Genomic DNA, 16,109 nt, shown 5'->3' with positions numbered 1-16,109 from the left:
ATTTTATTTCTGATTAAGGATTATGCATCTTTAAGATGACTATATATATACTAGGTCCCAAACAATAATATACTTCCTGGATAACAGTGGATATTATTCAGATAAATAAATGTGGTTATCACAGAGTCATAGAACATTGAATTTGGACTTTCAGTTTCAGAAAAAAAAAATTGCAACTGTAAACCTCTCTATGATAATTTTCATTTCTCATACAACTATTGTGATATATGATATGAAACTATTCACAGTAGTGTCATCATCAGTGGGCGATGCCAGAAATATAAAACTAGAGTTAATGAATATAGTTTCCTCCTCATTGTACTTGGACGCTGTTTGCCAACTACTTTATTGATATTACAGATACAACACACCAGTGTTCATTTTGACAGCAACTTTGGATTAACTTTTAGTCATGGTCTTTCAACTGAAATGCAGTAGTTTTAGTCCAAATTTAGCCATCCGGGCTATTCCAGTTATAGCCTAGTTTTAGTCAACTAAATATCATTAAGATTTTCATCAACTAAATCTGTTACAGCTATAATCCACAAAAATATAAAGCATAACATTTTCTTAAATCTTCAATTATCATTTTTCAATGTGATTTTGGATGCTAATTAGTCAGTCTAGTTATTGTCACTTAAAATAAAAAAATAAAATAAAATAGTTTAATAAGCATAATAACTAGTATAACAGTAAACACTTATCTTAACAAAGTTGTGATAAAAAATAATCGAAAGAAAAAAGAAAAAAAATCTATTTCTGAATAAATAAAATTAGTTACAATTTAACTTTCATTATTAATTTCTAAATTTTAATTTAATTTAATCTAATTGACAGGTCGTTTTTACTCATTGTACATGTGGGTATTTAAAGATTATTAAGGATATATTAATTTCTCATCATGACAATGAAAAATAAAACCACTTAATGTTTTTTTGTTTGTTTTTGTTTTAATGAAATGTAACAAAAACCTTTACAGAACAGTGTACATTTTCCATCACATTATCAACAATGCACAATAAGGACAGTTGAACAAGCAGCATAAAGTAACAAGGATGTTTTTACAGTACAGTGGATTCATCAGGACCTATATAATCAATACAAATATAGCAAAAAACCATAATAACAGTGTGGTTAGCCTCAAATGACAGCAAACACTCACAAAAACTGTACATCGTCATGCTCGTTTCTCGTTTATTCTCACATTATATGGTAAAAAAAATAAAAAGTTTGAGGTGGACAACAGCCAGAGCACGTTCACTTTGTGAAGTCCAAACGCTACACTTTTATCTGCTGCTTTGTTTTCCATTGCTTGCCTCTGGGAAAAGAATAAGCATGAGAAGGTTAGCTGCAAGACATTTCTTATCAATATGTTTTTGTGTAAAGAATGGGGAAACCTTATTCTCACCTTGCTCGATTGACATCTTCAATGAGAGCTTGGATGAAGGGATTTCCCTTTGGTGGGGCCAAACACAGTTTCCTTCCACCTTTGGTAAAAATCCTGGAAAATGTAAATTGAGACTCGATCATTGCTGTGGATAAACTAATGTTCTACTTATTCCGTACAAAACAGATGAATGCACAAACCTGTGTATCAAGATTAATTACCAAATATAAACGTGGTGGGTAAAAGTAACTAGTAACTTTTACTTTGAGTACTATTACTTTTTACTTGCACTTGAGTATTTTTTGTAGGATTCACTTGTACTTGTAATTGTCAGTACTCTTACACAGTAGCGCTGATTTCACATCCTTTTGCAGCTTCCTGGATCTTGTAGCTCTGGACAAGTTTGAAAGAGAACTTTTTCTGGGTCGTCTTCAGACAGCAGTCCATTATGGGGTTACCTATTGTGATAAACAATGAGAAATAATTAAAAAACGTCAGAAATTATCAAAAGTTGCCTACATATTACCTTTCTGTTGGGTTTCTTACCTGTGGTCAACACAAAGCAGAGGACGCCCAGCAAGATCAGAACACTAAGTCGAGAAGTCATTTTTTTTTTTGTTTTTCGGTGCTGCTCGGCTGCTTTCAGAGTCTCCTTGTGATGGTGTGAAGACGTTGAAGAGCTGAAGGTGCTTTTATACAGGTTTACCTGAGAAAGTGAAAGTTCAATTTCAGGATCTTCCAATGGAATGGGAAGAAATTGGAAAGCACCCAAAATGGGAGATGTGCACGCGCCGTTGTAACTGTAGCTCACCCACACTTGACTTTCTTGCCAAGATTTTTCTACCCTGAAGCAAAACACGATGTTATCGTTGTCTGGCATGTCTGCATTACTGTTTATTATGAATGTATTTGCTACTTTGAAAATGAAGTCATTTTATGTTTTAGCTTCAGACCCCATCACGCTGAAAAAAAAAGTTTTGTTAACAGACCAATCTTAAAGCACAGTTGCCAGAATACATTTTTGTTCCAAAATTTTCATTAGGGGCACATTTGCGAAAGCAATAAGTCCGAGCCCGATACTTTTTAACATATTGTGTATTTACCCACTGGAATATCAAGTTTGTATTGCTTAATAAAGCAGAGCAAGTTTGGGCAAACAACGGCTGGGCCCGCGGAACGTCTCCATGTTGAATAGTATGTGAAGAAATGGCACGTGTTGTTGAGAAAACAACTTTAATGAAAATTGCCAAAAAAAGGGAATTTTGCGAGGCATAATCGTAATCTACGTTGAATTACCTTTGAAGCGATACATCACACAAAAATGCAAATTACCGAAAATGGGTGGTTGACCCCGGGGTCTCATTTCCAAAAAAGGGCTCAGAGCTTCTCATCATATTCATTCATTCATTCATATTTATACCAAGCTGCATTCCGATCTAAGGAGAACAAAAGGAGGAGTAGTCATTTGAAAATTGGGGCCCTCGGGGGCGCCCCATGAAATGACACGTACGAGGTAATGGGCCCCATTTATATATTGGTATGTGCTAATGAGTCGATACCACCAACCATCGTAATATTTGACTCCTCTGGGCCCCAAATTGAAAATCAAACTCCGAGCGTCGATGCGTACACATCCATAGATTATACCCACCAAATTTCAGCACGATCCATTCAGAATAACAGAGGAATAGTGATTTTAAATAGTGTGCACAACAACAAGAACAACAACAAGAAGAAGAAAAACAACAACAACAAAGTCAATGGCGTTTTTAGTCTGGCAGCCTGGCCTAAAAATTCTAGCTTCCTAGTACTGCTTGTGTTTTTGCAATGCAGGTTCACTTGAGTTGTAGTGTGTGATGGCTGTGACCCACTTTCATGGTTTTCATTCCACTGCGTTACCACAAAAAGGTAGCGCAGTGGAAAGATCTTCATTGTTCAACCCCATGTTAAACAAAACATTAATAGAATTCAGCACTGCTGCTATGCTAGTCATACAGCTGCAGCTAACATGGAAAATTAAGTGAGCTGCTGCTGTAACCTTTAAATTCCATGATTTTCAACATTCCAAATTTGACCAGAATAAAAATTTCGCCCTAATGGCCATTGCGTATTGTAGGTTTGTGTAAGTACAGTACAGTTTGCATGTACTCCTAATACAGAACTTTTGTATTTTGTGATTTATTCTTAGGAGTGAGATTGTTTAATATGTTAAGGATTAATTTATTCAGACAACTTTTTTCAGGAAAACTTATTTTGAAATTTACTTTGATCTCCTGACATCAAAGTACATTTCAAAGTACATTTCCTGAAAAAAGTTGTCCGCATACATGAAACTGTAACATATCATTTGAAAAAAGAAGACAAAATGAACTTACTGGAATTAATGTGACAGTGTTTGTTATTGTCTCTGCCACTCAGCTTTTCAGCATTAGTTATCAGGAATTGGATAGGATGGATGGATGGATGGATGGATTAACGGATGAATGGATGAATGGATGGGCGGCTATAGCTCAGTCCGTAGAGACATGGGTTGGGAACCGGAGGGTCGCCAATTGAAGTCCCGGTGAGGACCAAAAAATGGAAGTTACCCTGGTAGCCGGAGAGGTGCCAGGGCACTTCTTGAGCACTGCCGATTTGCCTTTGAGCAAGGCACCAAACTCCAGCACTGCTCTGGTGCGCTCCCTTCATTGTAAAAGCAACCCCACTCTGACATCTCTCCATTAATACATGTCCACAGTTCCTGTTTGTGCATGTGTGTTATTCCTTCCAATATGTGTGAAAAGCATGTCCCTAAAAAATAAGAGTGTAATGTAATTTCCCTTCAGGGATTATTAAAGTATTTCAAATTCAAAATTCAAATTTAAAATGGAAGGATGTGATTTTATACAATTTGCATGTAAAGTGGTTCAGGTCTTGCTCAAACACATGTGGAAATCTTTTAAATGATTTTTGTTTTAGCCTTGAGTGGAAAACAGATACTTCATACTATAGCCAAGACAACATTTTGAATTTAACATGAAGTAGCCTGAATTTTAGCTGTTGACAAAACATTTAAAAACCAATGGAAGCAGAAGCAAGCAGTAAAAAGTCCTGCTCTTTAATATTACGCCTGAAGGAAGATGCTCTTGTGAGTGTGCATGTGTATGCATGCAAGTTCCTAATTACAGAATTTTTTAAACCATTCCCACGTGAAATTGTGTTTTTTTTGCCAAGTGTAAAGCTGCCTTTCATTGAAGCAGTGAGGGTGTGGAAATGTGAAGAAGACTTCATTTCAAAGGAAGGTAGGTCAATGAGTTTCTTTGAGTTTCATTGTTCATGTGTCATTTTCTGAGCAAACCTGGTGCCAGGGGCAGGTGCTTAATATGAGAATTCATTAATAATACTGTTTTGTCTTCTTTTGTTACACCAGAAACCTTTGGAGGTGTTTGCATCTTCGAAAACAAACCATAGGAATGTTGTAACTGCCGACATGCATTAATCAAGCGTCTCATCTGACAACCATAGGGTAGGGGCAATGGGGGTGGCAGCTATGGGAGTGGAAACTTGTTTGGGTGATCACGTGATTTTCAGGAAAGCTGGGACACCAGTCTAAGGTTTTGATTTCCTGTAAAACAAAGTAGCTTTCTTTTCAGTGCAAAGACTGGGAGAAAAGAACAACACTCATATAGAAACCAGATACAAAAGTTTAAAGAGAAAATAAATTCAACAAAAAATAAATAAAAATTAGTTCAACCAAGGAACAGTGACCCTTACAAAGAATAAATGCATTTTTCCAACAGTGAGGCTTTGTTGCAGTGTAACTAATCTATATGGTTTTTGATTTTTTTGATTTTTTTGTTAAGGAGATGGTATTTGGATTTATTTCAATTTTCATACAAATAATAAAAAATAAAAATATCTAAGCTGCCATATGTTAGTGACTTGTTATTATTTTATTGCTGAACCCAAATATTACACTGTTGAGGTCACTTTAAGGGGAAAATACTATATGTGAGCAATTATTTAAGTTTTAGATAGTTTGAAGTACGATCATGAGTATGAAGTTAAAGACACTATGCAGACAGGGATTGACTGAACAAAGGCAGCAAATAAGTGAAGAGAATCAAACAGGATAAAATGAGGGCAGTTTAAAGGAAGATGAAGAATGAATATGGGTGACATTCAGAACAGAGACGGGAAACAACAATGTGATCCTCTGATCCAAGGGCCACAATATCAACATTCATGTCAGCATGTAAAATTATGACCAATCTGAGCATTAATACCAGGAAGAACAATAGATTTTGTGTGTTTTTGTTGTCGATTTGTGTATTTTTCTGTTTTTGGATTTGTTTTGTTTTTTATGTCAATTTGTGTGTTTCCTCATGTCATTCTGTGTGCTTTTGCTGTTATTTAGTTTGTTATGAGTCATTTTATTTGTTTTTTGTTGTAATTTTCTGTTATTTTTGTAGTCGTCTTGTGTGCTTTGACCTTTGCTCAAATTCATATTTAAGGTCAAGGTCAGTCTTCTGTTTTTCCTGCATTTTATAACAAATCCAGACACAGATTTGTAATTTTTGGCAATTTTCTTTTTTTTCTCTTTCTCTCTCTCTCTCTGCAATTGCTCTCAAAGGTCAACACTTCAAGAAGTGCAATCTTCTAAAGACAGCAATATATGTTTTGTTATTGCAATTAAATTAATGAATTTATTTTATTGCATGATTGTGACCATCACCAGTCCTCCCTAAGGAAGGGTAAGAAACACTTTATTAAAGGGAGGATATAAAAAGAGAGGGCAGTGTTATAATAATAATAAATTGGCACACTTTCATTTAAGAAAAAAATTATAGTATATTGCCAACTAGTTCAACTCCTTCAAACTAAAGAAAGAATGACTGAAGTATGTCTCTTGCTCTATGAGGATCCTGTGTTTTTGGATTGTGACCCCAAACAATTTTTTTTTTATAGAATCCCTCCAAACCTTTGAGGATATAATGAGATCTGCTGTCACCTAGTGCTTTTAATGAGAAATGGCATGACAAAAAAAAATAATAAAAAAAAACGCCTACCAACATGACTTCTGTGTTTTTTTACTTGAAGGTGAAAAAAGATGTAGGTGAATTTATGTGTCATCGTTATTAATGTACATATCACAGCAGGATGAATAAAACTTGGAATTAAACAAAGTCACGGCATATTTTGATTAAAAAAGGGAACAAACATCTACATAACTTGTTTTTTTACTACAGAAAAAATGTGTTACTGTCCTGAAACAGAAGAAATGTGACACAAAGTCAAACGTGATAAATCAATAACTTTTTTATAATAATATTTACTCCCAATAGATTTGTTACTGGTGTTCATTTGTTTACATTTGTTTATTAGTTTTTTTCTGTAACAGCCATTGAAACAACAAATAAATAAGACAGAACACAAAACATCCTAAATGTGGCCCTCAGTGTAACTTTGTGTGGCCCCCAAAACAAATCCTCAAAAATGTGTAATTTAAGAACTCAGAAGGAATATGAACATATATATATATATATATATAAAAAACAGGGTTCTCACCAGGAATTTTTCACAACATGTGGTAACATTTTGAAATGTATAACTCTTTGAACACCAAACTTAGTGAAGTAAAGCTTTGTTACTGCCTTATTTTAAAGCCAAATTTGTTAGTACAAGGGGTAGGATCATATACGTTTATCCTTCCTCCGAGTCCTTTTTGAACACGTACAGGCTTCACATGCAGGATTTTAACCATTTATTCTCACTTTGCTGTGATTGATTGTTTTTTAAATTACTATTATTAGCATTTTCATTGTGGTAAATACACTGCTGTTGTGTTCATGTTAGAAATTAAATTAAATCAAATTAATTGGTGAGTGTTCATAGATGAATGTAGTTAGAGTTACTCAAGCCTGGCATAAGTACTCCGCTAATAAATACTCACAGACACTGTATAGACAATAAATAACAATTTATTATACTGTACAATATATTTATATATACATGCTTAGCACACCTAACACATGACATGTGTGCAGATATCCACGTCAGACCTACTGGGAGAGAGATGGTGTAAAAAAAAATAAAAAAAAAACAATACATTGGCAATTTGTTGAAGGAAATTGACTCAATTTAAGCTAAAACATACTTGGTAAATTCTTTAAAGAAAATTGAGGTTGGAATGTATGCATCATACTCTGCTTTCAATATTAGAACCTTATATAAAAGCTAATCTTTAGCTTTGAGAAAAGGAAAAGTCTGTCTAAATGTCATATTCCATAAATCATTTTCTCTACGTGTGAGCTGTGTCAGTCTGTATGAAGAACTGATGAAGAAACATCCCAGTGATGAAGATGAGCTTAGATTGTGATGGAAAGTGAGTTGAAAGTTGAATAGTTTTTGATATAAAGTTTAAACTAAAGCAGTCTGTGTAAACACTGCAGCGCTGGTGTCTCATTCTCTGCTGTGGTGACGAACAGCTGGAACTGTCTGATTCTCCTCTGAAGCAAAACTCTGCAATCAAACACAAGACAATTCACAGACATTAGTATAAAAGTCATCTTTATTTTTTACATTAAACGAGTATTCAGATTAATTTTGTGTAATGAGAGGCTTTACTTACATTGATTGTTTTGGTGAATAGACGTCTTTCTGTCCTGCTGATGTTTCCTCCTCAAGATGCTGTGGATGCTGGAGCTGCTTCCTCCATCTTCATCCTCCTCCTCCTCCTCCATCAGTGGATGCCGGCACTCCTGTCTAACATTTTACAGGCATTAGTATAGCGTAATGTTTTTTTTTTTTTGTTTTTACATTAAATGTGTAGTATTTAGCTTACATTGTTTTGGTGAATAGAAGTCTTTCTGTCCTGCTGATGTTTCCTCCTCAAGATGCTGTAGATGCTGGTGCTCCTTCCTCCATCTTCATCCTCCTCCTCCATCAGTGGATGCCGGCATTCCTGTCTAACATTTTACAGGCATTAGTATAGCGTAATGTCTTTTTTTTTTGTTTTTTTTACATTAAATGTGTAGTATTTAGCTTACATTGTTTTTGTGAATAGAAGTCTTTCTGTCCTGCTGATGTTTCCTGGATGCTGGTGCTCCTTCCTCCATCTTCATCCTCCTCCTCCATCAGTGGATGCCGGCACTCCTGTCTAACATTTTTCAGGCATTAGTATAGCGTAATGTTTTTTTTTTTTTTTTTACATTAAATGTGTAGTATTTTTCTTACATTGTTTTGGTGAATAGAAGTCTTTCTGTCCTGCTGATGTTTCCTCCTCAAGATGCTGTAGGTGCTGGTGCTCCTTCCTCCATCTTCATCCTCCTCCTCCATCAGTGGATGCCGGCACTCCTGTCTAACATTTTACAGCATTAGTGTAAAATCATGTCTATTTTTACAATAAACATTAGTTCAGTGTCTTTCTGTGTCAATGAGAAGCTTTACTTACATTGATTGTTTTGCTTTCTGCTGATGTCTCCTCCTCAGGCTGCTTGTGGGACTGCTGCTGTGGATGCTGGCATTTTATCGGCATTATTATAAAGAACAGTTTATTTTTACATTCAATGTGTGTTCAGTATTTTTGCTTACATTGTTTTGGTTGATAAAGAAGTCTTCTTTGGTCTCTGTCCTCTGCTGATGTCTCATCCTGTCTTCACTTGCTGGGAAAAGGTTATCTCTAACCTAACATAACCTAATATATCATACAGGTTTTACAACAGTGACAGGACAACCACTCTGGCCCTGGCCCGTCATAAAGAAACAAAAAATTAAATCCTTACCATTTCAAAAAGTCCAGGTACCAGACGCTGCCTGGGACATCAGCCCCCCCTGCAAGACGCAAAGGCCAACTTACCTAAAACAACTGTTTACAAAAGAGCCCAGGTGCAAGACGCACTGGACAAACACACACGGACACTCAAATGGCCAGCCTTGGTTGGTGTCAATGTACCAAAGGCTGAGCTAATCCCGCCAGACGCAAGGACTAGCTGTGGAAGCCAGGTAAAAACAAAGAACTCTGCTCATAGATGGAGAGGAGCAGGAAAAGGAAATGCACAGATGACTCTAAGATGAGTCAGAGCTGTTGTCCCGTCTCGGCCTCTTCGTCTCAGGCTCACACTGACTGTCAGAGTCAGACGATGCAGGTTCCTCAGAACTGTCTACGTACCTCTGCCTGGAGACACTGCGTCCAAGTGGTGACTCCTGGGAATACTCACCTTCATCCTCTGAGTCACTGGAGGCTGAGGAAACAGATTCCTCAGGGGTCTCCCAGCCAGGGGTCACCTCGTAGTAGTAGACCACGGTCCACTCTGGAAGGTCCTCCTCAGGGTCTTCTGGTGCTTCTGGGTCTTCTGGGTCTTCCTGGTCTTCTGGGTATTCCTGGTCTTCTGGGTCTTCTGGGTCTTCCTGGTCTTCTGGGTCTTCTGGGTCTTCCGGGTCTTCCTGGTCTTCTGGGTCTTCCTGGTCTTCAGGGTCGTCTGGGTCTTCCTGGTCTTCAGGGTATTCCTGGTCTTCAGGAGTTGCGTACCAGGTCGGGACCACCTCGTAGTAGTAGAACACGGTCCACTCTGGAAGGTCCTCCTCAGGGTCTTGTGGTGCTTCTGGGTCTTCCTGGTCTTCCTGGTCTTCAGAGTCTTCCTGGTCTTCAGGGTCTTCCTGGTCTTCTGGGTCTTCCTGGTCTTCAGGGTATTCCTGGTCTTCAGGGTCTTCCTGGTCTTCCTGGTCTTCTGGGTCTTCCTGGTCTTCTGGGTCTTCCTGGTCTTCAGGAGTTGCGTACCAGGTCTGGACAAAACCCGGAGGTTCTGCCCAGCCCGAGACCCAACTCGGAGGTTCTTCCCAGTCTGGGACAAAACCCGGAGGTTCTGCCCAGCCTGGGACCCAACCTAGAAGTCCAGCCCTGTCAGGAAAAAAACCTAAAATAAAAAAGTAATTGAATGAATAAAGAAATAGGTTAGTATACAGTGATTTTAAAACATCTTCATTTCATCACCTTATGAATAGCAAATCTTTAAAGCTCTTTTGGAACTGAAACATATTTGGATATTCCTTTAGTTGTATATATTTAAACTGTTCTACAGTCTCACTCCACGTACTGAAACACTAAAGCTGTAATTGGTTTTCCTTTAATGATTGTTGTGCTTCACCATTGGGGAATGGAGAAGCACATAACAGGGTGGGGAGTGGACCATGTAGACTATAGACCCATCTGGAAGATGCGGGTGGGCCCAGTGGGGTGGTGGGACTTTGGGGTTGCATGGGGGGGTACTGGTATTGCGATGTCAGTCTGAATTGGTCTTGTGGTGTGGCCTTTTCTCTTCTGGTGTGGCTCGGTACTGGCCACGTCTTAATGTCTTTGCAGTGGGTTGGACTGGGGCGGCAAATCTGGCTGTCATTGGGGGTCAGTTCTGTTGGTCGCCTTGTGGGTTTCTTTAGTGGGGGAGGTTGTCGGTCACGCACGTCGATCACGCACAGCGATCGCAACATCTGGTGGGTCGCCGTCCTTGTGCAGTGCAGAAAGGCGGCTGGGTGCGTTTGGTCTTTGGCTCCGTGGGCTCACGAGGGTGTGCTGGGAGAATGGGTGGTAACTCTGTTGGGCCTAGAGTCTTTGGGACATCTGGTTTCTAGGGAGGGGTGTTGAGGTCCACCTACCTGCTGGTCTTGTGGATCCAGGGTGGTGCTATAGTTTACAATAGCAGCTCTTACATGCACATCGGTTGCTGATGGACGGGCTGCTGCACTCCCCACCCCAACTCCCTCTCCTTTGAGGAGGGGAGGGTCTGGTTTGGGCATCCTTGCCTCCCCTCCGGGTCCATCTACCTAGAGTATTTGGGACATCTGGTTTACCTGCCTGGTCTTGTAGGTCCGGGGTGGCGCTATGGTTCACAATGGCGGCTCTCACATGCACATCAGTTGCTGATGCACTGGCTGCTGAACTCCCCCTAACTCCCTCTCCCTTGTTTCCCCCACAGTCAACACTTGTCCACAAGAGGCTTATAAATACGAATAATAATTATTGGAAGTATTGTAGCCTACTGATAGTTTCCTCCAACCTCCACACAGTAATTTACACATGGAAGGACTGTTGAACAGTTGAGTATGTGCAGTAAGTTATGAACAAAAACATGCCAAGTGTAATTGAATATTGCAATGCTTTTTTGAAATGCATAATGTGTGAATAACATAATAACGAAATAAGTGAAAAAATAAGCCATTTTAACTTATATCAGGAGAAATCCCTCCACATTAAGAAACTCATCAATGTGTAAAATAAAACATGTGCAAACAGATTAAACATCACCAGCATTATTAGAATGAGTCAAAGAAATATTCAAACACAAACAATGCAAACAGCATCATTGGTAACATTTCACCCAGTCTAACTGAACTTCATTAGCTGCTAAAAACAAACAAACAAAATTAATCAATATTCTAATATTTATAAAGTATAAAATAAAGTACAAATTTCTAATCAAATCTACCTCAGAACAGGACTTAAATATTTTTTTACTTTTTCCACTAAATACACCACTGCAGCCCAAACGCTCACTTCAGAGTAAAATTATCACTAAATCTTATCAGCATTTCTTAATTTTTGTCGAGTTAACACAACTTTCTGTACGCCTATACATGTTTATTTTTAAATATTCGACCGTTTTTAAACCTAAACCTGTGTAAAGAAAACGTATCAGGCCCTAAACCTAATTTAAAGACATACCGACACAAACCTGACGATTAAATGATGAAATGTTTAGACTCCATCATGTTTAGTGCTAATGATTAAAGTAGGTTTATCAGATAAGAATCATTAAAACATGACTTACGCTCCGCCATGCGTGGCCCCATGGTCTCCTCCTGGTCTGAACTTCTTCTCTGATTAGAAGTCTTTCTCTGTCTGGTCCTGGTTTGAAGTCCTGGTTCTGTAGAAGTCTTTAATAAGACTTTTTGTGTGGGTCTGGTTAACTTTCTTTCTGCTTTCTCTGCTCAGAGTTCACAACACGTCTCTCTCCGTCTCTCGTTGCTCGCAGAGTAACTGAAGTTTAAAAAAACTGAACTTTTAAATAACGCAGGCTGCGTTGTTTCCACGGCTACGACGTCATGTTCACGCACACACGTACAAAATGTATCAAATATATGAAATATTTTTTTTTTTTTACATGTATGTATTGTTATAGGCTCTCTAAACGTTTTATATGATTGATAAAATAAAATATTTACGTGGGATGACAATTTGTCCACTTTCACGTCAGGTTTTAGCGCGTAAAGTTAATTATGATAGGCTGGTTTCCTACGGACTATGAACGCATCACTGTGATTACTTTAATCAGAATCAGAATCAGAATCAACTTTATTGGCCAGGGGTGAATGAATACACACGAGGAATTTCTTTTGGACATAATTTTTTCATTTAAATGTTCACCTGCACTACTCATCAATGCACTACTGCACTATTATCTTATTATTATTATTATTGTATTTTTATTTTATTTCATTATTATTATTATTATTATTATTGTATTTTTATTTTATTTCATTATTATTATTATTATTATTATTACTACTATTATTATATTATTATTATTATTATTATTGTTATTATCTTGTTAGTTTTATTTAGTTTGCACATATTAGTCTAACTACTCTTATATTTATGTTTATACTTCTTTTTTTTTAATTTATTTTTCTTTATTTAATTTATTTTTCTTTATTCTAGTTGATTGTTATTATTTAATGTTACACTACCTGAGAGGGCACAGGTCACCAAAAGAAATTCCTCGTGTGTATTCATTCACCCCTGGCCAATAAAGTTGATTCTGATTCTGATTCTGATTAATTTATCGTAACTCCGCCAATATTTGATCTATCTTTACAATTGAAACAGTTTTTCAACGCTAAGAAGTTGCTCTTTTGAGCCATTTTATTGGCATTACGGTAATTTAAACCATTCAAGAGATTATAGATCAGAGCTTCAATTCCGGGGCGAAAATAGAGCAAATAACTGCGAATTTAAGAAGACATTCTTGGACCGTATAAACGTCCATGGAGGTTTACAGAGGGATTTGACACCGAAGCTCAGAAGATAAGTTCAATGTCTGGGTGAATAAATGTCTTTCTGCTCCTACTCGTTATTTTGTGTACAGTGTCTGATTTATATTTAGGTATGTTAGTTTAAACTATGTGGGTTTTTTTTGCGGTTTTTTTTTTTTTTTTTTTTGCCTTTTTGTGACTAAATGTGCACTACATAATGTAGTTATGAATTCTTTTATAACAGTGTAACTTAAGAGGTCTTTATGTGTGTGAGATAATATTTTTCTCCATTACTGCTGATGAGGATGTGCTATGAAATGACAATGGATGAATCTTCTTTAATTTCTTCTTCTTTAGGTAAATGAATAATGCACAGGTCCTTCTCTAGAAATCTATGAGATGACACAGAGGGTCAGTGCATGTTTTGGTCACTGGATTTTCACTTCAGAAAAGTCAGATTTTTTCCTGCCACTAGATGGGGATGAGGATTCAGAATGTCACTTCAGAAGTGGAAAACACTCAAAGGTAAAATAAATATTTTATTACTACGCTTGTGAGAACCGGTGACGTTGCACCGCAGATTTGAAGACGAACACACACATACACACACGCAAGAATAACAATATTCACAATATATTTAATATTATTAACACACACACACAAAAAAAAACACATGAATCTAAAGACACACAAATTGACTCCAAAGACTCACACAAAAACAGAAAAAATGCTCAAAACCACAACACAATTACTTAAAGACACACAAAATGACTGCAAAAAGCCCAAAACCATAATTAAAGAAACAAAAACAAAAATACAAAAACAACAGAAATCCAAATATGAATTAAAAAACGACAACAAATTGACTCCAAAAAACACAATAAAACATTAAACAATGACTCCAAAAAACAAAACAACAAAATGACAATGAAAAACACACAAAAGTACTTAAAGATAACAGAAAAATACACATAAATCTACAAAATGACTCAAAAACACACCAAATGACAATAAAGACGCACAAAACAACATCAAAGATACACAAAAATACTGCAGAAACACACAAACCAACAACAGAAACACACAAACCCTTTGTTCCTCCCTGTAATAAGCCTCAGATTGGTCATTATTCTAAATGCTGACATGAATGTTATTTTGATGATTGTGGAAAAATTTCCAAATTATTGTTTTCTAATATTATAAACATTGATTTCTGGTCTTTCAAAATGTTCAATTTGGCATCTTCCTTAAAAATAAAAATCGTATTTTTTTATCAATAATTTATTTATAACAAAATATTGTATACACAAATGCAGATTTGCCCGTCCTAGTCTGCTTTAAAATCGGATATTTTATTGTTTCGAAGATTCCTTGATAAAATTGAAAATGTTCATGCTAGAAATTTATTAATTAATTTTGTGTGCTTTTTCTCATGTCGTTTTGGTAGTTGAATTGTAATTGATGGTGTATTTAGTTCATGTTTGTAAATATTGTCCAATGATGTATAACTGAGGAAGTTGTTGCATGTTATCTTGTTTGTTTATTTATTTTTTTGTAGTTTTTTTTAAGAAAAACAATGTATGTACATTTGTACATATATATATATATATATATAGATATATATATATATATATATATATATATATATATATATATATATATATATATATAATATTTGAAAAATATCAGAATTCTATCTCAAAACCTTATACCTAATTTTTTGTAGCATTTTACATTATGTATAACTGGACATATATATATATATATATATATATATATATATATATATATATATATATATATATATATATATATGGGGACAATAATATTGGATAAAAAATGAAGAAAATCTTCCAACGATACATTGCAACATATGTGTCAAAGATACAAAATGGCTCCAACACTGTCATGTGCAGAATTTCTCAGTTTATTTTCTTTAATTTATTGTTAGTTTCATAGAGTTTATCGCTCTGGGAAATTGGGCTAATTAACCAGCCCTACTACATAACCCTTTAGCCTTTTATTTACACCCCTCACTCAGATGTAACACTACCCTCTCTTTTATATATTTTCCTCTAATAATGTCTAGCACAACCATTCTTAGGGAGGGCTGGTGATGGTCACAATTATGCATTACAATACATTTATGAATCTGCTTATTGCAACAAAAACATGCAAAGTTGCACTGCATGCAGCATTAACCTAAAATGACAAATGCAGACATGAGGGAAACAAATGAATAGCATATCAGTACAGTGGAGGTATAATATTTACATCCTGTAATAAAGCATGATGCTCAATGATAAACAGGATTCATCATGCTCGTCAACTTTCCAGATAGTCAAAGTAGCATAATGTGTGAAATAAAATTGGATTTAAAAAAAAACTATCTAATGTAGATTTGGATAAAATAGTAAATGCATATTTTTTTGTGTGCAAATATCAGCCACCATTTCTTTCATACTGCTGCATGCATTTGAAAGATTGTCTTTTGCAAGAATTGGAAAATGCATTGGAATGTTAGAGCGCCCCTTAGTGGATACTACTGCTAACTGCATGTACCACAGCAGAAAGCTGGGACACCAGTCTAAGGTTTTGATTTCCTGTAAAACAAAGTAGCTTTCTTTTCAGTGCAAAGACTGGGAGAAAAGAACAACACTCATATAGAAACCAGATACAAAAGTTTAAAGAGAAAATAAATTCAACAAAAAATAAA

At 36.2% G+C, this 16,109-nt stretch overlaps 3 protein-coding genes across 3 annotated transcripts in view; all 3 read right to left on the bottom strand.

The window, feature by feature from the left end:
* Nucleotides 1–978: 978 nt before the first annotated feature.
* LOC114470226 (C-C motif chemokine 19-like) lies at nt 979–2,040 on the bottom strand. The gene is made up of 4 exons (XM_028458287.1): nt 1,934–2,040; nt 1,731–1,845; nt 1,409–1,501; nt 979–1,318 (listed from the first exon to the last, which is right to left on the bottom strand). The coding sequence occupies exons 1-4, from the start codon at nt 1,992–1,994 to the stop codon at nt 1,279–1,281; spliced, it is 309 nt and encodes a 102-aa protein (XP_028314088.1). The 5' UTR covers nt 1,995–2,040; the 3' UTR covers nt 979–1,278.
* A 5,491-nt stretch (nt 2,041–7,531) lies between these two features.
* Nucleotides 7,532–16,109, bottom strand: part of LOC114469414 (opioid growth factor receptor-like) — a 33,205-nt gene continuing 24,627 nt past the window's right edge. The window contains exons 6-8 of the mRNA XM_028456923.1: nt 8,211–8,334; nt 7,998–8,131; nt 7,532–7,888 (exon numbers count right to left, since the gene is read on the bottom strand). The gene's annotated coding sequence lies outside the window, so the exon portion shown is untranslated. The remainder of the gene's footprint in view (nt 7,889–7,997; nt 8,132–8,210; nt 8,335–16,109) is intronic.
* Nucleotides 8,470–11,158, bottom strand: LOC114469417 (acidic repeat-containing protein-like). Its single transcript, XM_028456925.1, has 6 exons — nt 11,018–11,158; nt 10,826–10,934; nt 8,960–10,344; nt 8,820–8,885; nt 8,603–8,726; nt 8,470–8,525 (listed from the first exon to the last, which is right to left on the bottom strand). Exons 1-3 carry the CDS (start codon nt 11,156–11,158, stop codon nt 9,434–9,436), a joined length of 1,161 nt encoding a protein of 386 aa, XP_028312726.1. The 3' UTR covers nt 8,470–8,525; nt 8,603–8,726; nt 8,820–8,885; nt 8,960–9,433.

Source organism: Gouania willdenowi, chromosome 9, assembly GCF_900634775.1.
Source record: "Gouania willdenowi chromosome 9, fGouWil2.1, whole genome shotgun sequence".
Classification (NCBI taxonomy): Eukaryota; Metazoa; Chordata; class Actinopteri; order Blenniiformes; family Gobiesocidae; genus Gouania; species Gouania willdenowi.
Note: the sequence above shows the minus strand (reverse complement) of the source record. Positions and strands in the feature narration are given on the sequence as shown.